The following is a 21,622-nucleotide window of genomic DNA, read 5'->3' as shown; positions in this document are numbered from 1 at the left end:
TCATTGAATGCGGGAACAGTTAACAGGCAACACGAAAAGAAAACTTCGGTTTTAAATATATAAACAATTTATATATGAAACTACAACCTGATTAATTGATATTTTAAATAATTTAAATACAATGCAGGTAATAAATTGAAGCTCTGCGCAGCTGGGGACGCAAGACATTTATTTCACAATGACACGACATTGGTGTGAACGAAAGATTGACATGAGTTATTTGTCATTAGTGTGATTAATAGATGTTACCACGTTACCTGGTTGTTACAATAACATATAAGTACGGCCAGTGGAGTTATTAATGAAATCTGTCATTTGTCACACGTCAGTTGTTCTTATGTTAATGCCATTTAGTAGCAATGCTCTTCGTCTGCAACTGCACACAGCGTAAAACTAATAAATCCGATATAATTTCTTAGTAGTTAAGTTTACAGTTACGTGTGTTATAAAATATAAATGTTCCTCTTTATATTGAACGGCTGAAATGAGACAGAATCTACATACCGACGAGGAGAAACTGTGATGGAGCTCTAAAGTAAAATCAGTCGTTAGGTTAGGCCTAAAAATATCTTAGAGACAAAGTAACACAGAGCTTGTTACGTCAATGCTTGGCGGAGCCTCAATCAATCATTTGTTTGATATTGAGGATGCCCCCGGTATTCAAGAAATGCTAGCGTATGAACACACTGTATACTTGGCCATTCATATGATAACTCGTGTGTTTATTTTTTTCCTTCATATTTTCTTTCTCTTTCACATTGTGCACAGGATTGTAATCGCATTAGTGAGGTTTTGGCTGGGCCCTTTCAATAGAAGTTGCTGAAGATTTTTGTCTTCCCAGAAGCAGAAATATCTGGAGGATTAGTTTTTCTTAATAAAGCTAAAACTCTCGTCGAAGAGGAGTTTTTGACTCTCGTTAGGGAGGAAATTCTGAGGATTTGTGGCCCTCCTGGGTGTCATTTGAAGGGAAGCCTTTGGGGTTTTTCACCTTCCCAGGAAGGAGGTTTTTGGTATTTTAGATCGCCGCCTCTAAAGACGAATTTTAGAGACTCCTTGGGTTTTTTCTTTTATTGGATTTTTTATCGAATTTCAGACCTCCTCTAGGGGGGGTCCTCTGGAGATTTCCAAATGGCATCTTTAAGAAGGAATTCTTGGCAAACTTGGCTTCTCCTTACTGAAAAATTTTAGGGATTTTAGACTGTTATCGTTAGAATAGAACACAAACTTTTTTTTACGGAGTTTCTACATATCTTTAGGAAGGAATCTGACGTTTTTTTATCCATTGTCAAAGAGGAGATTGCGGATTTCTCTAAGGGAGGAATAAGGAGATTGCTTTAAGCGGAGAGATTCCTAATGAAATTAACTGGCCCAGACTAAACTTTGGCAGAATTTTCCGAATTTTTAATTTAGAAATTCACTATGAGCGAGATATTTAGTGATGACTTTGTACGGTCTCCGATCCACAGAATTTAGAATCTACAGGGTGTCCAATCAATTCACTGTAAAGCCAAAACATTTCTTTATACATTCCGATTTCTGGCAACTTGGGGGCATCTCTCAAACAACTACCCACACCTTACAACAAAATAACAGAGAGTAGTAAACATGGATACAAATACCGCTTAATATAGTCGTTTTGGTCGCTTATAAAGTCCGCCTTTTATAAAACGTATCACAAAGAAACACCTCGTTTGACCCAGAAAACCAGTCTTGAAGTCTACAAACCACCACCTTCGTTAGAGATCCGAACTAATGTCCTCAGGATCTTTCTTGTCTTCTTTGTCCTTTTTCTTCGATTTCTTCCTCCGCTTCGAATCCCTAGTCTTAGGCGACCGTTCCAGAAGGAATAGAGCTTCGTGAAAGTCATCAGAACTCAGATTTGATTCTTGCACGTGCAACACCGAGCTCAAGGCACCGTCCGTTGAAGATTTTGGGAATCTGCATGAAAATTCTGCTAAAAAGTTTCAAGTTGAAACGAAAATGACTAACCTGAACATCTCCCTCTCTCTTTCAGGCTCATTTGCACTTTTGGACTTAGTGCTGTCTTTTCCAGACCTGGGACTCCCATGGGGCGTGGTCACGTTTGATCGGGAGGAAGCTGGCGTGGTTGATCGCACCAGGGAAGGCGTGAAAGGTTCCGGAGGGAGGGAGGCGCTGTTATTGAGGCTGCTGCTGGACACGCTAAGGGAGCAGGAGCTGAGGGGGGCTGGCACACTGAGACTTGACGACCGGGATTGCCTTCCTGAGCCTCCCTGAATGAGGCTTATGCCTGGAGAGTTTGGTACATGAGGAGATGGTCCTAGACGAGGTAATTTTAGGAGCAGATGTCTACCTGGTGATTTGGGTTCGGGCGTGCGCGATATCGACACTCCGGAGATGAACAGGGTGGGCGATTTGGGAATGCCAGTCTCGCTCTCATACTCATTAGAGCTGTCCGTTTCCAAAGTGGTCTTTTGGGGACTTTTGCAGATTTTTATGCGCAAATGAGAAGAGAACCCTGTAAGTGATGAAATCAGGAATTAATGATCAATTTTATGGTGTTTTGGATTGTATTATGGGTGATTGTGGGGGATGATGGACGAAAGGAAGCACAGCGCTAAATTAATCGATAAATTCAGGTCTGACACAGAAGAAAGGAAGCTTCAGGCAGCAACATATGCTTCCGAAACATTCTTACCCTTTCCACTCTTTTTGCCGAAGTTATCTACTAAGAATCCTGTGGACTTGGAAATGTTGCCCTGGCCGGCACAAGACTTCTTCTTGGGGCTATGTTTCTCGCTCTTGGACTCGCCGACTGCCGGCTTCTTGGAGAAGAAGGAGCCCCTTGACGGTTCCCCGTTACTAGCGTGATCACAGTAGTTTTTCGATTTGTTGTCGTTACTAATTAAACCTGAAACTGTACGTTAAAATCTCGTGTCAATTTTAGAAGTGAAAATTGCTACCTATACTCTTATTAACAGCTATCCTGGTGAGGTAAGTGGACTTGGGCAGATGCGCTGAGCATAGCTTCGCCTTGAGGCTGGCGAATGGGTTATGGCTATGCTTCTTGCACTGGATTTCTTTGGCAATTGGGTCAGTCTTTTTGGTTTCTTCGTCGTACACTTTGCTACCTGAGGGAGAAGTAATTAGGTCAGAACTAGGGCCAAAACAACCAGGTCCATTCTGACACCAAATGAATTTCCGTTGCTCCTAGAATATATTCCGGCTTACCTAAATCGTCATCAGTCATCGAATTTAGTATTCCGCATACCTCCATATCGGCGTTGATCGAGTCCGAAATGGTCGTGTCCTCCATGGAGCTTTGGGTTTGTCCGAAATCCTCTTCTGGATGTGGATGTTGGAGAAGGAGGAATTGTCTGGTTTTGACTGAAGTTGACGGCACAGCCAGAAATCTGGAAACATAGTTATTTCAAGCAGATTTTGTCGTATAATTGGGGCGACCTTAAGGATAGTTATTTGGGTGTCTCAAATTATCTTACCGTCTGACCATATCTTCAGGTTTTTCATCATGCTGACTGCTGTGATCCGAATCCAAATGATATCGCGGCTCATCAGCCCCATTCATCCGTGTCAGAGGCCCTTTGTACGTCCTGCGCGCACATAAGTCTCCGGTCGAATGGCACCTTTTCAAACTGGACAGATCTTCGTACTCATCATGACCGAAGATATATCCCCCTGACAAAAAAATCACATAAAGGTCCTCAGAATCTATGAAGTCTCACCGTTTTCGTGGATATCGGAGATCATGAATCGACCGTCTTCGTTTCCTTTGCAAGACCTAAACACCACATCTCTGTCCGTTTCCAGACGGTCCAGAGTTTTGAGGTCAATCTTGTGATTTGCCAGAGATTTCAGGAAGTAATCCACCGTTAAGTCTGCGTTGGTTTTTTGATACCCTGCATATGTCTGTTAGTATCATGGCACTCGTAGATATGGAGTTTTTGTACCGTTTATGCGCTCTTCAAACTCTCTTTGCTCCATCTCCCTGCGGATCTTCGCTGTGGACTCCTGAAGGGACAGATGTATGGCCAGCTTTAGCTGGTCGTCCGCGCTCTCGTTGCTGTTGGTAGATATGCTGGATCCGGGGTCGGGTGTGATGGGGGTGCGGTCAGACTGCTTAACTTGATCTTCGATCATTTGCAGACGTGACATTTCCAGCGCGATAATTAACTCCACGTTATAATCCGGTCCTAAATCACATTAATGCATAAACGTATTTCTAGTGAATTTTAGTGCCAAATGCGAAGCACTAAAACTCTACATAGAGGACAAAAAGTCCCGCATAAATTCGTTAAATATTGAAGGAAATATATATTTTTTCAAATTCTGAAACCCGTTCAATATTGTTTTTAGTTGTGGACTTTTTGACGCGACATACAGAGTCACCCATTTAGTACGTAAATGGCCTTTTTCATTTCTTCCTTACGAAACCCCATGTACATTATAACGTTTTCGAATTCTTTGAGAAACTCTGAATATATTTCATGTAACATACCCATGTCTGTGTTGAACATTTACTGAAACATTTGCACTCACAATGGCCCGCTAAATCGCCTGATCTCACCCCCATGGACTTTTTTTGTAAAGTTATCTGAAGCATAGGGTCTATAAGCCCGATGATATAGAAGAGTTAAGTAATAAAATGACTCAAGAAGCTCAGCAAGTCCCTCCTCGGGGAAGCTCTTAAGGAATTTGAATTGTGGTTTGCCCATTGTCAGGAAATCAACGCGGCACATTTCGAACATTTAATACGTCACATTATGTTATAAATTGTTATTTTTTTTATGTATTAATAGTTCTATTGTTATTTCTATTTTTTGTGATTTTTTTCCGAAAACTGTTGAGCTTAAACATGAGTATATTACATGAAATATGTCCAAAGTTTCTCAGAGAACTCAAAAACGTGATAAAATGCCTGAGATTCCATAAAACACAACCTGCCTTCTAAATTTGAGGCAAATTTGAAAAAGTTATAACTCAAAACGTTTGAGCCAGAAGGCTCATTTGCGCTTAATCATTGTCCGCTTTATGAGCTTCATCTAAAGCTTTTTTTGGAAACGCTTGACCGGAATGTCCAAGCGCGTCCGAAAGCCAAAAACTGCACTCTAGAGCTGAACAAAATTTGATTTTAGGTAGGTATTAGGACTCCCTCGGTACGTTTTTACTTTCTCAGATCTCGCTTACTTGTGCCACAGCCCTGGCTGCTGCAGAGCAGTCCGCACTCGTGCTCCCTCACGGGGGAGCGAAACATCTTCTTAAGTGTGACACTCATGTCTGTCTCCTCATCAGTGTCATAGTCCCCCGTGGACCAATCACAATCCTTTGGCCATGAAGAGGTATCTGCTAGATCGTTCTAGAAGAGATGGTAAAGGAAATTCGTATAAATTTGATGAAGATATTATCACGTGCGGACACAAATTCTTCATACTCCTAAATGACCTGCAAACTTATTAAATATCATAAAACGAATTTTGGAGTTCTTTGGGGCTTTGGATATTTTTTATGTTCCATGAAGATGACTGCTTGCAATAATTAATAACTTTCGAAAGTAAAAATTGCACTAGAGCGTTGCACTAAATTTGAAAAAGGCACATCTAGAGAGCTTCTTTCTGACCGTTCTTAGGGCCTATGTGTACTTAATCGCTGTGGAAAATTGAGGCTCAATAAATTGCCTTTCATGGAAGCAGTAGCCTAAAACGAATGATGATCACATAAATTGGAAAATTTGCCTCTAGAACTGAGCCAAATTTGAACAATTGTAAATCTAAGAATAAGAAATCTGAAAAGCTTTATATTTTTTCCCGGAGGTGCTGCACAAAGAAAATCAGTGATCTCCAAAAGTTAAAAATTGTCAATAATGTTACGTACAAATTTCCTTTTCCTCTTCCGCAAGGTTGGAGGAGTTTCTGGAGGGATCAGCCCTTGGGCTACAGCTCTCACAAACTCATGCCTCTTCCTCCTGGTGAGGGTGGTGGTTTGGATGATTACAGCTTTGGGGGTGCGTAGATACGGCCTAGCAATCATTTCACTCAACTTCTCTGTAGTTTCTTCCAGCTCATTCTTCAGTGGAAAAATCATAAGGTTCGAAACTCCATACGATGGCTAAACCTATACCTGCATGAACTCGAATATATGCTTGTTGTATCCATCATCCTCGAGGTAATATCCATAGGCGTAGGAACCGCATAAGACTCTACGAGCTTTCAGCAGCTCCCTCACACCGTCTTCAATGAATCGGGTGCTCCTTTCTATGGCCTCCTCTCGTCGTATCCCTAAACTACTGGCCAGAACTTCCATTTTCTTCTTAACACTGGTCAGTAGTGGTTCCTCCATTTTCTGGCTATTTTCGTGGTTCCGAAATCGGGTGTAGTAGTGCAAGAATCTGGTAATCTCCTGCAGCTCAGCGTTTTTCTCCATGGCATCAGTCACCAAGGAACCCTACAGGGGCGAAAAGAGATCAAATGCAATTTTCCAGAGAAGGTAAAATACCTGTTTTTCATCAGCTTTCCTCACAGCCTCAAAGCGATTGCAACGAAAGTACCCTCCGGTGGCTGAGCTATGCTTCTTCCAAGATTCCTGGCAGACCCAACAGAAGTCGAATTTGCACTGAAAATCCTTTATAACATAATCAGGACAACCACGGAAACTTAAACAAACCTTGGAGCATTTCATATGGTTGCATCCCTCATTCTTCTGGATGGGGCTTTTGCAATTGGGACAAGGTTTGGAATTTGTGACTAACCACAAGCAGTTTGCGGCCTCTTCAGACCCAGTGCAGGCAGCGTTTAGTTCTTCAGGCTTCACTTCCGAGATTTTTTTGTGCCATTGTTGCCATTGCTCGCATCCACAAGGGGCGTGAGCCTCTCCTAAAAGAACAAGACCGTTTAACGGTGTGTCATAAATGGGTTCTTCACATTGAAACACTCACCCAAACATTCCCAGCAGAAGAAATGAGCGTTGCCACAGTCAACTGCATGTGAGGTCAGAGGGATGGGTTTTCTATTGGGATGGGACTTTCCAGTGGTTTGCTCGGCTTCGGGAAGCCTTACGGCTCTTCCGCATCCAGGAATGGGGCACCATTTGATGGTTTTGTTGCTCTCCACGAAAGCCTGGAAAGGAACGTTGTCAAGCACATGCGAACATTTTTTGAGCGTTTAGACTCTACAATTCAACTTGCCTTGATGTCGAACTGCAAGTACCTCCTGGCCATTTCTGGGCTGACTAATTTTTCAATGAACTCCACGGGAACTAAAATATGACACTCGTAAGCTGGACATAGGATGTGATGAGCATCTCCATCCTGGATTTTTGTGGTGAGGTAGCTTTGCCAGCAGTTTTTGCAAAAGAAATGTCTGCAAGACATTTTGAGCGGTTGGTCCCATTCAGCTGGGATGATGTTGAGGCAAATTTCGCACTTAAATTAGAGAAAACGGTGACTCGTTGACTGATAAAAGAGTTGTTAACTACCATGACTTCCAGTCTTTCTGATCCCGTATCGGTTGATATGCTCGAATCAATCGAGGTCGCATGAGAGAGAACAGACACGGGAGCTTGGACACCGGCGATTTCGCAGCATTCTACGGGATTTTTCATCCATTTTTCCAGAAGAAGCTCACGTGACCATTCTAATTGGGAAATATTTGTTTGAAAGTCTTTAACGTTTTGAATACCGTTTACCGTTGTCCCTTAGTAGAGCCTCCGCAGTGAACAAAGGTATCTTCAACATATCCGAGGTATCCACCAGCAGTTGGTCCTTGGCTTCCTGCAAATCCTGGCTACGTAGCCCACTATACACCTCCTCCTGCTCGTTGATAATATCGTCATCTTCATTGACTACATCTGGATTGTCCGCCTGAAGGACAATAAACACTAAATACTAAAACATGAAACGCTCAGTAAGGACTTACGAAAACCATACGACTTTCCAGAAATCCGGCTATATCGTCATGTCCAGCACGCATCGCCAAATCGCAGGGCGTCATTTTCTCGTTGTTTTCGAGGAAGAGGGGGGCTCCGTTATAGACCAGGAGTTCTGCGCAGCGGCGCAGCCCTGAATGAGCTGCGCAGTGCAACGCGGTGTTGCCCAACTAAAAATTTCTCAGAACAACTGAAGAGTAAGCAGTGGCTACTTACCTTGTCTTGGGCCGCCATGTCCGCCCTTTCTCTAGCCCCGCCCTGTAGTTGCGCACCTCTCCAATGTAGCAGCAGCTGCACGCAAGCTGCTCTACGCTCTTGCGCGCCGTAGCTGCTGTGCGGAGCGATTTGGCAGGTGCTGTGCAGCACAGTCTCGTTGAGGCCGTTTTTCTTGTTCGGGTTGCCTCCGAGGTCGTTGAGGAAGGCTCGTAGAAGATGTTTCATGCCTTTAAGTATAATTTTATTTTACTTTTACGTGAGAGTACTTCCGGAATTATAGGTGAGAGTTCAGGCGTAGACAATTTAGTTTTGAAATAAGCAATTACCCTTAGAGTTTCAGTCGAACTAACTTGAACTAATTTAAAGCGACTCTCATACGGTACTGTTCCTTGACCAAGCACGTTGGAAATTTCCTACTTCATGACCAACAGTTGGATGATTGTCCACCCTCGTAGTTAGCGGTCTAGAAAGTCTCAAGTGAAAATTTCATCAATTTTCCTTTTTTAAAGGGCGCTTTGCCGCTGCATCAAATAAGTCTATCGTACGCCGCTGCTTATTGAACAATCCCGTTAGAAAACTCACTATTTATGGCCAATAATTGGATGGTTATTCAATTAAACGGTCAATGGCGTGGAGGGTCTCTGTGGGCCGTTTAAGATTTCCAAAATTTGCTTTCGTTTCAAGCATTCTAAGATTGCTTTGTCGCAGATTAAACGTCTCAACTCAACGCCACTGTGTTTTGACCTCTTAAAACCTGAAATTTCATCATTTATCTCAAATACTTTGATGGCTGATTTCTTCACATTTCAGTAGCGTAGAAAGTTTAGTGGAAGACGTAGGATTTTTCCCAATTGTACTTCCCTCTTTCAGTCCATTTCAAGTTTGCTTTCGCCTGTCCAACTGAGCGTCGTCTACACCACTGTTTCTTGACCAAAATATACCTAGCAGTCGGACGATTATTCCATGTGATATCTTGTGGTGGAGAAAGCCAATCTCAAGTACCCTTAGTCGACTCATCAAATGCGACTTACCTACGTCACTGATTATAAGTCAATCGAGCTGAGAATTTTACCATTAATTCCCGATATTTCAGGCAATATTGTCTGCGAAAGTCAGTACCGTACTGAGTGTGTCTCGGCAGTTATAATTTGTGTTTTATTTCTACGATTTTAGATGTCTCACTTACCATGCTTGGCCGCATAATGAAGGGCAGTATTGTGATTGTGGTGCTCCCCGTACCCCACATTGGGGTCGAGATACTTGCGCAGCTCCGGTGAGTTTTGGTAAATCTTCATGGCGGCATATTCGTCTCCTTGTTGCAGGTTCTTCTTGAATTTGGACGAGGTGCTACCCATGGCTGATCCCGGCTCGACGACTCAGTTGGAGATGCGCATTTTGTCAGGAAATGCTGCCTATGCAGGCCTGAGATAAAAACGCGTAAAAAATTTCATATAAATGGAAGCGATTGTTGCTGTTAAACTGAACTAAATTTATTTGGAAGCGTTCAGTGTCCGATAAGGAGACGAGGCGCAATTTGTTGTTGCGTCGTCTAATTGGGGAGGAGAAAAATATGGGAAACGTCACGCGTGTGCAATGATAATCGGCTAATTAAACTTTATGTTTAGTCGTACCTTTGTTTTTAACGCGCACAATACGTGAAATTGCGTTACAAACCTGAAACTTGTTCACAATAACTCAGAGAGCCCTACGAAATCCATCCATGGAAACATTTTATTTACGTAAATCTCCGAATCCGACTCGCCGCGAAAGCGGGATTACTTTGCTCCCATTTTTTCCATTCGGCCCCCGATTAGTCCTGATTTAAAATTAATTTGGAACGCTGCCACGAGGCCTATCCATGCTTTTGTCCTATTTTTAATTATCACGATGAAAAAGTTGGAGAGATCTTACGTACAAGAACGCGGTCAAAGCCACAAAAACAGCCCAAGTTGATTTAAATTCTAGTGAATGCGAGTTAAAAGACTCGTAGGTCGAGACGGGCCAGCTAAGTGGCCGAACAGTGAGGGAGACATGGCCGAAGCTCCGAGCTTTTCGGCTTGGCCCGTGAGTTCGGTGAGTGAGTGAGTTTCAAGAGTTTCCCACGTCGCCTCAGAGACATTAGCGTTGATCATGTGAGAAATGATCGCGATGATGACAGTGAACTTTGTAAAACCGCAAAAGTAATTGGCGCAGTTTAATAATTAAAAAAAAAAACAGTTATTCATAATTTTCCCTATTTGACATAGGCGCGTTCCTTGTTGGTTCTCTGCCATTTGGGTCGCAATTCGTCCACGACTTTTGGGGATTCACCGAGGAAATTCTGCGGTCCAAAACAACGTAAAAGTACTTGGCGTGGATTAATTCTGAAATGAATTATGAATTTTTCAAAAACAATTTTTTTTTTGGACGTCCCGATTGAGTAGGAAAACGGTTTTGCATGCACTTTTCATGAATTATAAAGAAAATTGTTCCCTACAAAGCTACGTAAAAGTCGCGGGTGCAGTTTTAGTCACGTTTAATCACAAGCCCCTAAGACGCGAATTTTAATTAATTATCATGATAAGCTTCCTATCTAAGAATTGTGAGGCTTTCTCATTAATCGTCTCATAAATGTAATAATTTCCACAATGATTATATTCGATATGAAAAACCTACCAGCTACTTGAAATTCACGAATATTCATGCTAAATTTTCGCCAACAACTCGGAGTAATTAATTTCTCATAAGTATAATTCTATTACTCAATTCCTGTTGTTTAATGAAAAAATAACATTTCATGTTTACCCCCAGCAGGCACTTTCCATTATCCCCAAAAAAGCCCCTGTCAAGTGCTTTTTAAAGAATATAGAGAGGAAATTATCTAGAAACCCTGGAACAAAGACTTTTGATGTTGACTGTAAGCGTAATGGAAATATGATGCTGGAGTGTCTAGTGAGTTCTACTACAGATATTAAGGACTTAGAACTGTGAATGTTGAAAACTGATGATCTACGGCAGGCGAAAACATACGTCTCAGCGTCTTAGAAAATTCACTGGACGAGGTTACCGCCCTGGAAGGATTCATTGGAGGTCCGAAAACAATAGGAAGGTACTAGGACACTATGTGTTTTCCAGGCTTACCCGTCTACCGGATAGTTCGTTATCTCCCATTTTCACTGGTTATTTTGGTAGTTTTGTGACACGAGATTGACATTTTCAAGCAGGTTTGCCTGGAACTAAACAGGACGCTAAAAGCGATCGATTTATCCACGCACGAGCACCGAAGCTCCTCCAGATTTGCCGCCATCTTTCGAATTTTCACGGCCGAAAAGGGCATTCAAACACGGAAACTTCCCTCTAAATAAATCACCCCCAGTTTTCTCCCCCAGTGCAAAAATTTATGTCATAAGTACAGAACTTCCTAATCAATATTCATTCGATTTTCTATGGCTGACACGCGTAAAACGACGTCATCTGAATATGGAAGCTATAAATCAGCACCCACCACCCGCGATTCTGGAAACCGTTTAGGATTTCTTATGATGTCAATCATAAAGCCAGTTCTCTGATACATATATTATAATTCTCTATTTTTTTTTGCTAGGGATGGCGCATAAAATCGATAGAGAAGTGGAGTTTAAGTAGTACTGCCATTAGTACCGCGAATTTGTCATGAGCGCGCCACAGCCATTATCGTCGTTAGTCGTCAGAAATGGCGAACCTCTTGAGGATGTTTCGGATAACGATAACTGCTGAGAAATTGGTCCGGTTAATGCCAATTTGCGAAACCACCTTCCTAAGCCCGAAGCACAAGTTGTCAGGCATAACTTCACCGACGATTCTCCCGAATATGTCGCAGAAAATTGAAATCGTTGAAAAATCGATCTGGGTGCTTCCAACTTAAACAATTAGCTCCGTGCCGTAAGTCTTAACAATGAGCTTTCCATTAGTCGATGCAATAACGTATGTCGATCGTCGCCAGTTTGAGAGATGGCTCAGGCCATGAGTGCATTTCAATTTTGAAAAATTGCAATAAATTAACCTGATTAACCGCCGTTAGCAGTTGCGTTACGTTTCGTCTACGAGTCCGTAAAATTAGTTTTCCTCGGTGCGCTCGTGACAAGGGCGTTTTATTGTAAGGTCATTGACTACCGCACTTTCCTTCGTTTGCTTTGTCACAAAATAACTTGCGGACAAAAAGAAAATCGTCTCGAGTTCGATTTTCAACTCGCAAGAAGGAATTCGAAAGCTTAAGTCTAACCGATTGCAGAGGAAGAAGTATCGATACCCCCGATTCTCCTCATCCCTACGGCGTTGTCCTGCGGCGATAACTTCGCTGCAAGCAGACTCCATGCGCGGCGCTTATCCGGCTACAACCGGCACACATTTCGGCGTTTTCCCTCAGTTTTTCACGGCCGTTTCGAGCGTTTGAAATGCTCCCGCGTCGTCCCGAACAAGTTTCGTCCGGAAACTTTTCCCGATCGCCATCGTGGTGAACGCATGCTGGAGTGACCGTTTTCCATGTGACTGTCGACATTCGGACGATGTGATTCGTTCGGTTGCGAACACGTGGCCCGCAGAGACGACAAACACGAAGTTCTACGAAGTGTTCGAAATCAAGCGATGCCGCACAGAGCACAATGGTGATGGCAAGAAGTTCATCGTTGTACAGACTGGGTAAATTCCCCTGATTCCGCTTAGGTTATCCTCAATTGTTCCCCTTTAACGGCCGTAGCGAAAACTACCGGAAAAATCGGGTTTTAATAAAAGGTGCGCCATACAATACTCGATTATGTGGCATTTCACCGGTCCATTCGGACTGACCTCTCCCATCATCGTAACATTGCTTGGTTATTATTAATGAGAGCCCGCAATGTTTACTGATCCACAAATTTGATAAAGCACTCGCGATGAAGTTCAATTTTTCTATACAGGGTGTTTTTTTTTTTTTGGCATATCTACCGTCGCTATCTCCGAGACGGCGACAGCTGCAACTTCGGTTAAATTAGACAAAAGTCGCTCGTTATGGAGCTCATTAAGGAAACCGCTACGAGGTTGTCGCATTTTCAGCGGTTTCCTAGGTATTTGGAAAAACGCGAAAATGGCCCAAAACTTCAGTTCCTCGTGTTTCGCAAAGTGTTTGTGGCAGGGAAGAAGTTTAAATTGGAAAGTTTCACAACTTTGTACTCTATGCAAAAGGACGTATCAAAGGTCATTGTACAGCTTTTAATGGCTTAGTAATCGTTATCAACCGCGCTATTTTAAATACGGACCTGGAATTTTGATTTAAAATTTCGAAGGTGCTTTTCATTCCTGAGAGACCTACGTACAATTTATTTGTATTTGTAAACGTTTCAATCCGAACGGTTCATCATCAGACTGTTTTTTATTTACCTTTTTAAACTACGCTACATATTAGGTCCCTACGGAAACGATTTTTTACCAAATTTGACATTTAATTCTCAAATAAAGTCGCTTTTGGACTTACTTTCGTCATTTATAATTTATTTTCGAGCTGAATCCATAAAAAAAGTTAGTTTCAATAATGCTATCCAGGAACGACGAAACGGTGGATATGTTAGTTGTGTAGCCGCGAAGTTTTCGTAATGCTAAAGATGCTTTGAAACAGTATCAGAACTTGGACAGAGAGAAGATGGAGAATGTTCGCGAAATTGGGAAGAATCTTACGTGAGTACGGCCCTTTTTCTAAACCAAGAGAAGGTAAATAAAAAATAGTCTGATAATGAATTATTCGGATTGAAACGTTAATAAACGTAAACAAATTATACATGGGTCTGTCAGGAATAAAAAGCGCTCTGGGAATATGAAATAAAAATCCAGGTTCGTATTTAAAATAATTTAGTCGATGACGACAACTTAGTTATTAAAAGTTGTTCAGTGACGTTCTATATGTCATTTTCTAGGGAGTGAAAGGTTGTAAAACTTTGCAATTTAAACCTCCTTTCTGTCACAAACAATTTATGAAATACAAGGGATTGGAGTTTTGAAGCATTTTCATATTTTTGCAAATATCCAGGAAACCACCGAAAATGTCGCAACATTGTAGCCGTTTCCTTAATCAGCTCCGCAAAGGGTCCCTTTTGTCCAATTTAACCGAAATTCTAACTCTCCCTGTTTCGGGAATAGCAATGCTAGGCACACCAAAGAAAAAACACCCTGTAGACACAAATGCGCCAATCACTAATAATCATAATTCAGTTTTTTTTTTAATTTTGGCAAAATAATGCCTCATAATACAGCATCAAATGATCAGAGTTTTACTAAAACAGATAGAAAGCGAAAGGGTTTTTTGTCGTGGATTTGCTAGATTTTTTATTCAATTATTAATAAATAAAATATCATTTCATTTTGTTGCTGAACTGACAACAAGCCGTCTTAAAATGCCCCCAGTGAGACAGTGTCGAAATTTCTCCCACATATCGGACTTTGATGGAGGGCGAATTATCGGCACGAGGGAGGGCGGACCTTCTTTTTCATGAAACTGCCCGATGAATGAATCGGAACCACATAACTGTTGCGAGAATGCGATCGTCGTGTCTCCAAAAAGGGGTCCGGTGACATGGGACATTCCCCCCGGGGCAGCAAGGGACTTTATGATAATGCAAGATCGCATACTGCGAACATCAACCGAACCTACCTGGAACGGCATAATCGGAAGTGCTGCCTTGGCCTGCACGATCACCGGACCTATCACCCATCGAACGTCTTTCGGACACGATGACTCGCCGTCTCCGAAATTTTTCAAACAATTGCGATGACCTGCGATATCACCTTGAGGTGGCTTGAAATGAAATACCCCAGGGGCACATCGATCATTTCTTACAAAGCATTCCGGGAAGAAGTACATACTTGCAATGCTATACGGGGCGATGTCACGCATCAACTTTTTCATTAATAAATGTTTCTTTTTTACTGAATTTATGATCATTAGATACTGTGCTATGAGATATTATTTTGTCAAAAATTACAAGCTTTAATTATTGTTATTACGGGGTGATACTTAATCATGTCCAACTGATGACGATCCTTGAGTAGGTTGTAATAAGTCTGTTGAAAGTTTCATTTGAGCTGTGAAACTGGAAAACTATTTTTCCTTAAAGAGGAGATCGCCGAAATACCGAGCTGCTTTTGGAAACTTCAGATACACTTTGCCTGTCATGAGTTTGTTCGGGCTGACTTTGTTGCGAGTCGACGAGTAGATATTACTGACAGACTCATAAAAACTTGAGATTTTCGTGTCTGAAACGCATAAATATTGTGAGCCGATTAAAGCGCAATGAGTTGCAATAGTTCTTTGTCGGAATCTGAAGAAGCCTGATTGTCATAAATCAGCCAAACACATTTGTCAGGTTCTCTCATAAAACTGCGTAGGTTCGTTCGTGATGAATGATGATCGAGGATATGAAGTATAAGACAATTTTCAGAATTTTCCACCGAAACCTTCCGTTTCAGTCGGGTTAGCTTTGATCAAAGCATTCTCATGAATGTACAGTGGCGGCCATAAGTATGGAAACTTTTTGCATTTTTTGATAAAAAAAAGCAAATAATGGTCAAATTTACAGAATTGTTGAGAGTTCAATTGCAGTAACAATGCGAAAGCGTCATTTGTCTTAAGAATGAATACAACGCGTTGTTACGTTATCAGAGAACGGACACGAGCAGTGCGACATTTCTAGTGCTTTAAATGTCCCCAAAGGAACAATATCAAAAACATTAAAACGTTTTCGTGAATGTGGTGCGGTGGACAATTTTCCCAGACCAAACAGGCCTGAAAAGTTCCTAAAAGTACTGAGAAATTAATGAAAAGGATGTCGGCAAAAGGTCCGCTATTGATTTCGATGGATATTGCGAGACACTTTGGTGAAGGACACAATGTTGTGGTTCGGTGCGGAGAACCTTGGTAGCTGGAGGCTTATTTGGTAAAATTGCTGCCGAGAAACCTCTCATTTTCAAAAAAAAAAAAAAAAAAAATCAAAAAGCGTGTCTTGCATTCGCTTGGCAGCATACCAACTGGTCACCAAAAAAGGGAAATACCATCTTGTGCAGTGACGAGAGTAGATTTCAGTTATTTGGCAGTGATGGTATTCGATACGTAAAACGTCCCAAGAATGCAAGATTCAAGTATCAATTGCCTACCGAAAAGTCGGCGGTGGAACTTTCATGGTTTGGGGGTGTTTTTCAGCGTCTTGGGTCGGGCCAATAATTAAAATAGAAGGGACCATGAATCGATTCACGTACTAAAATATCTTAAAAAACCATTCATTTGCTGAGTGGAAAATGCCTCTCTCCTGGAGTTTCCAACGAGACAATGGCCCAAAGCGCGCATCGAAGCTCATTAAAAATTGATTTCAAGAAAATTGTGTCCCGAAAATGGAATGGCCGTCCCGGAGCCCTGATTTTAACCCGATCGAACGTCGTTGGGAACATCTCGGAAGACAAATTCGTACAGAAAAAATACATAATCTCGAACATTTCTCTGAAGTTTTAGAAGGAGAATGTAAATTAATTCCTGTAGAAGTTTGTAGAAAACTTGTTTATTCCATGGACCAAAGATGTCGTGCAGTTATTAAGGGCGGGTGTGTCAACAAATATTAAATAAAACTTGCACTAAACGTTATGTTTCACTCGTTATTTAAATGAAATTTATATGTTTTCATACTTCTGCCGCATTGCAATATTCTCTTGTTGTTATCACTATGCACGAATCAGTTAGATCTAAGTTTAATGTATATTTTAAGGGTATACATCCTTAAGTAGCGGTAGTATTCAAATAACTCTAAAAGTGTAGCGCGGAAGGAAGATATATGGGGATATTTAAAGTTTCCTTACTTATGGCCACAGCTGTACATGAATTTTCCCGACCTTACAGTTTCGACTTTTGGTGGCAGCTGACGATTATACAGGAATCAGCTACACTCGTAAATTGATAATTAGCGAGAACGCACGCAACGAACGACAAAACATTTGCAGATCGAGCATTAAGATAGGCTACATAATCGCATTTTTCGTTTGACACATATATCGGTTTTCCCCAGGCAATAGGGAGAGATAAAAGCCCGATATAAGGATAGATAATCGCATAATTCAGGGAGCGAGACAAACAAATAAATCACTTATGCATGGCTAAATTCAATAATCATTTCACACCTGCTGGCTGCCATATGTTGCCTAGATTACGGGCGCAATAAAGGAAAAAACTCGAGTGGACATAAATCGGGCGGGCGTGCGGGCTCCGAGCATAATTTCTCGTAAAGAGGGCTGAAATTTTACAGTTTTATGACCTATATAATAAAATAGCGTCTATGTCCTTCACCCACACATAAAACTTGCAATTTCGCTCAAATCCCATTAATAACGCCATTAGATGTCGCTTTATTACGCTACTATCACGCCCGTACATTCCCTAATTTATACGACCGATTTCTCGTAAAACGGCTATAAAATCACTTTATAATGACATAATGTGAAAGGCGAAATCTGTCTCCAGAATGACACTTTTGGCTTTTTAATTGGGATATAATTGCGTTCATCGCAAAGCTAAAAGCTTCCCTTAATTCGTCTTCCTTTCGTTCTTTAAAAGGCAGGGGAAGGAGGAACCCAAACAACTATGAGACTGAATGGCCATTAACCTCGGATTAAAGAGCTAGACACTCTTTATGCCATTTTTCTTGGCTGGAGTTTCTGCGGGAGTAAAGTTCACCTTTCCGATTGTTTACAATTTAGACGTAAAGTTTTCGCTTATCTTAGGAACTGTTTGAATTGACGAAAGATAATGGCGTAGTTTCCTTGTGTTAGTGTTGTTACCGAATCGATCTTTCTGCGTCTGTTTTGCAAGGTGTTTTGCTATTGATTGTGAAAAATTTGGAGGTATATTTGGAATGAGGAACACGAGGGCGTGACTTCATTGTAGGGGATCAACATAAGCGGCAAGAGGTTTCTGTTTTATATGCAAATTTTCGAAAGAAAAAAACCAACACGCGGCTAAATTTGTCCTCATTTAATTAATTCTTTCATCCGCTGATTGTGTTCAGCAGATTTAAATTTAAATTGGTTATCGATTAGGCTCCTCATTTTGGGCAATATTATTATGTCGTTTGAGCCGGGAAGAGATTTCAATTTGAGAGCAAGGCAAATCCGGTAATGTGTTTCTTTGAGGGCAATTCCTCCATGAATTCGCGAGATATCGTGGCTCAAAGTTTGAATATTGGCAAATTGAAGCGAGCTCTCCTTCTTTATCGGTCCTCGGAAACGCAGTTTGAGGCACTATTACAGAAGTCTGATACACGAATCATCAAACAACAATATTTTTGTGAAATGGCGAGGCGAAATGGATCGGTGAAAAAAAAAAAAAGAAAAGTGTTTCCTTGTTGCGTGTGCTTTTTCCACCGGGTTCGACACGAAGGGCTCTCCGCGTGGACACCCTCACCATCGACTATTTCGGGGGTCGCGGAACGGCCAACAATTTTGATATAATTAAAAAGAAACTGACTTTTTCGTTGAATACCCTATGAGTCCGTGAATGTTTTCCATTTGAACGCTCATACCGTACAGAAATAGCCGAGAAGTTGGATTACAATCAATAATGCTGGCCAAAATTGGAAAAAAAAACTAGAAAAATCCAATAACATTCTACTTTATTTTCATTAAAAGCTGAAAAAAGCATAATTTTCTTTTACGACCATTTCCTAGAGTCACGGCATCCTTTCCACCACGTTATTTCAAGTTTCTCGTTGTGCCGATGTCCATGCACTCTCCAATTTCTGCCGTAGTTCAGCTATCGATGAACGACACGAAATTCGGATCTACCGATCTAATTCTTCCCATAATAACTCGATTGGTTTCAGATCAGGCGACTGTGGAGGCCAAATCGTCTTCTCCAACGTTTCGGCATTCTCTTCCTCTTCCAAAGAGGTTGGACAGAGGCGCGAAGGGTGCTTGGGATCATTGTCGTGCTGAAAGAAGAATCTACGCCCAATAAGTCGGCACCTCTATGGAATGGCATTTTCGGGAAGGATTTTCTTATATTCCTCCTTCTTGATAATGCCATAAATTTTGACGATCTTGCCGATACCGTGGCCAGAGAAACATCCCCATGCCATGGTGGAGCCCCACCCCCCATGCTTTACGGTTGGCGCCAAACACTGCGGAAACATTTTCTCCGAAAGTCTTCTTGTGACGAAAATTCGCCGACGATTTTCAGATTTCGAATTTTCATTCGTCCATCCACAGCACGTTTCTCCATTGTTCAATAATCCAATTTCGATGCTCGCGGGCCCATTGATGGTCGTTTTTGTTTGTTTGCCGATTTTAACAACGATTTCTTCACAGCAATGCGCCCCTTTAATCATCCCCATTGTCTCAGTTTCCCCTTTACTGTTGTTAACGATCCGTGGTGTAGCCGGGTACCGTTCAAAGTTGCCTGGATTTCTGGCGCTGTTAATCGCCTATTTCTTTTGCTGGTGGCAATAATATGAGTCTCTTCTTGTGGAGTGGCCACTTTTGGCCGTTCACTACGAGGGCGATCGCGAAAACTGCCCGTATCATTGAACCGATCAATAGTTGATTGTTCACCTTCGAGGGAAACTTTCACTTTTTTAGCAATTTGGCGCTGTGAAAATCATTTACCGTGTAAACTGATTATCGAACCTCGTTTTTCAATACTAACTTCAATCCCTGTTGCCATTTTAAGTTATTTAAACAAGTTGATTGTTAATGAATTTGTCCACGAATTTTCTGGAAAGTTTTCGACGTGTTCCGCACTTCAGGACACGTGGCGATAACTTCAAATGTCCTTTCAGACCTGGTTTAGATGTAAACAACCACAGTTAATTTGAACGTGCATCATAAAAATAGCAGATGAGTGGTGAATCCCCCGTTTCCGACAAGCGAAGAAAGGCCCTCTATACTCTTGACGTACCGACTCCAGCAGTCGCGAAGTACCGAGTGGATTTCTTGTCTGTTTTGCACTGTACCAATTAAATACTAACATGAAATAAGTAAATAATCACATTTAGTAACTGATAAAAACAATTGATAAATGATGATTCATGATTAACCAACTCAAACCTTTGGCCGGAGGTGCACCTTCGAAATACATTCTCAAACGAGCCCCAGGAATATCGTTCAAGTGTCTTCGCTCATAAACGTTTCGTGCCCAAACCCGTATAAAAAAAGTCCGGCGGGGTCAAATCAGTTGACCTAGGAGGCCAGAAACGCTGAAAGTTGCCTGCAATTACTCCGTCCTAGGACATTTCCAGGAGACGTTCTTAAACGCGCTTTGAATTATGTATGACTGCTCCGTCATACTGGCACCACGAAGTGTTTCTTGCTGCCTGGGGCATTCTATCGAGAACTTAATACTTGAGAAAAAAATTTAAGTTCCCCTTAAAAAGCCGTGACTGAAACTGATGAGTTGATTATTCAACACACGGAACCACACGTTTATTTTTAAATGTTATCGATGGCGGCATTCAATTATGAAATTTGGATTATCTTGGGATCGCCATCTGGAATTTTGTGAGATCACCGCTCCATTAAATACGAAGGAGGTTTCGCGTGTCGATGATTTTCGATAAGAAAAATTGGTATTTTCTTTTCGTTTACTTCCAAAGGGGAAAATCCAGCCACGTGTCGAAACCACGTTCTTTCAAGGCGTTCATGCATTTTGGCTTCAGCGGATGGAATTTGTTTCCATGCGCCCCTTAAAGGGTTTTTGATCGCCCGCGAGGCCTTGCAGTAAATTTAAACTTAGCTATTAACCTAATGACCCCGTTGATTGCTGAACATTTGGGTGGCTACCGGTCATTTTAGCAATTATTTATCGGTGCGGCGCATTTTCTCCAGAAATTAACGCAATTTCGATTTTTTCTGGAGGAGGTGGCGCCATCGCTCGCGCCATTTTCCGAACGCACGAGCTTCGTCAATTTATAAACGGTTACGGTCTGAAACTGGACATTTCGGAAGCTCTAAATTCTGGAAAAAAATCCGGATTTATCCGGATCCAAACTTTGTTTTACATAAGCAGCAGAATCCTGGGGGATGATCGCTTTCAGGGCAAGAAAGCTTGGTTGAAATTGACTATGCGGGGGATTCAAAACTTTTAGCATCATCTGCATTTCCACTGTTTGCAAAACTACGCCATAAGTTTAGGTGACTTGTTTTTGGCGAGTGAAATCGCCTTCCCGCAGACGGCATTTTTCCGTTTTTCCAGGCATGTTCTGCAATTCTATCCACGACACGCTAAACGGCCTAATGTTGTCCTCTTTGCGGATGAGCCACTTTAGCAAATCGCCCCGTCTTCTCGGGATAATAAAATAAATACGCTATCGTCCCCGTTAAAATTCGCATCATGGCTAGAAATCGCACAGATAAGCTCGGAATTTTTGCCGGGATTTCCACGCTTGAGGATACATTCCGGAAAAATCCCATCCCGTATTGTTGGGAACAACACGCGCGTGCGTTAAGCTCCATTTATCATCTTTTGATGACT

The 21,622-nt window shown here is 41.7% G+C and overlaps 2 protein-coding genes across 5 annotated transcripts in view; one reads left to right on the top strand and one right to left on the bottom strand.

The window, feature by feature from the left end:
• Nucleotides 1-49: 49 nt before the first annotated feature.
• Nucleotides 50-11,379, bottom strand: LOC136348851 (ankyrin repeat and IBR domain-containing protein 1-like). Its single transcript, XM_066300014.1, has 22 exons — nt 11,254-11,379; nt 9,320-9,555; nt 8,134-8,360; nt 7,908-8,087; nt 7,678-7,852; nt 7,468-7,625; nt 7,178-7,414; nt 6,929-7,109; nt 6,658-6,866; nt 6,490-6,606; nt 6,115-6,438; nt 5,869-6,060; nt 5,185-5,353; nt 3,948-4,190; nt 3,723-3,896; nt 3,480-3,675; nt 3,211-3,392; nt 2,943-3,110; nt 2,678-2,890; nt 2,333-2,497; nt 1,990-2,269; nt 50-1,938 (listed from the first exon to the last, which is right to left on the bottom strand). The coding sequence occupies exons 2-22, from the start codon at nt 9,486-9,488 to the stop codon at nt 1,737-1,739; spliced, it is 4,161 nt and encodes a 1,386-aa protein (XP_066156111.1). The 5' UTR covers nt 9,489-9,555; nt 11,254-11,379; the 3' UTR covers nt 50-1,736.
• Nucleotides 10,552-21,622, top strand: part of LOC136348855 (uncharacterized) — a 62,092-nt gene continuing 51,021 nt past the window's right edge. The window contains exon 1 of one of the 4 annotated variants that reach the window (XM_066300034.1): nt 10,552-11,221. The gene's annotated coding sequence lies outside the window, so the exon portion shown is untranslated. Of the gene's footprint in view, nt 11,222-12,356; nt 12,790-21,622 lie in introns of those variants that run through there. The other 3 variants (XM_066300058.1, XM_066300042.1, XM_066300027.1) reach the window with 3 other exon arrangements.

Source organism: Euwallacea fornicatus, chromosome 2, assembly GCF_040115645.1.
Source record: "Euwallacea fornicatus isolate EFF26 chromosome 2, ASM4011564v1, whole genome shotgun sequence".
In the NCBI taxonomy this organism is placed as follows: Eukaryota; Metazoa; Arthropoda; class Insecta; order Coleoptera; family Curculionidae; genus Euwallacea; species Euwallacea fornicatus.
The sequence above is the reverse complement of the archived record's forward strand: the minus strand, read 5'-3'. Positions and strand labels throughout refer to the sequence as shown.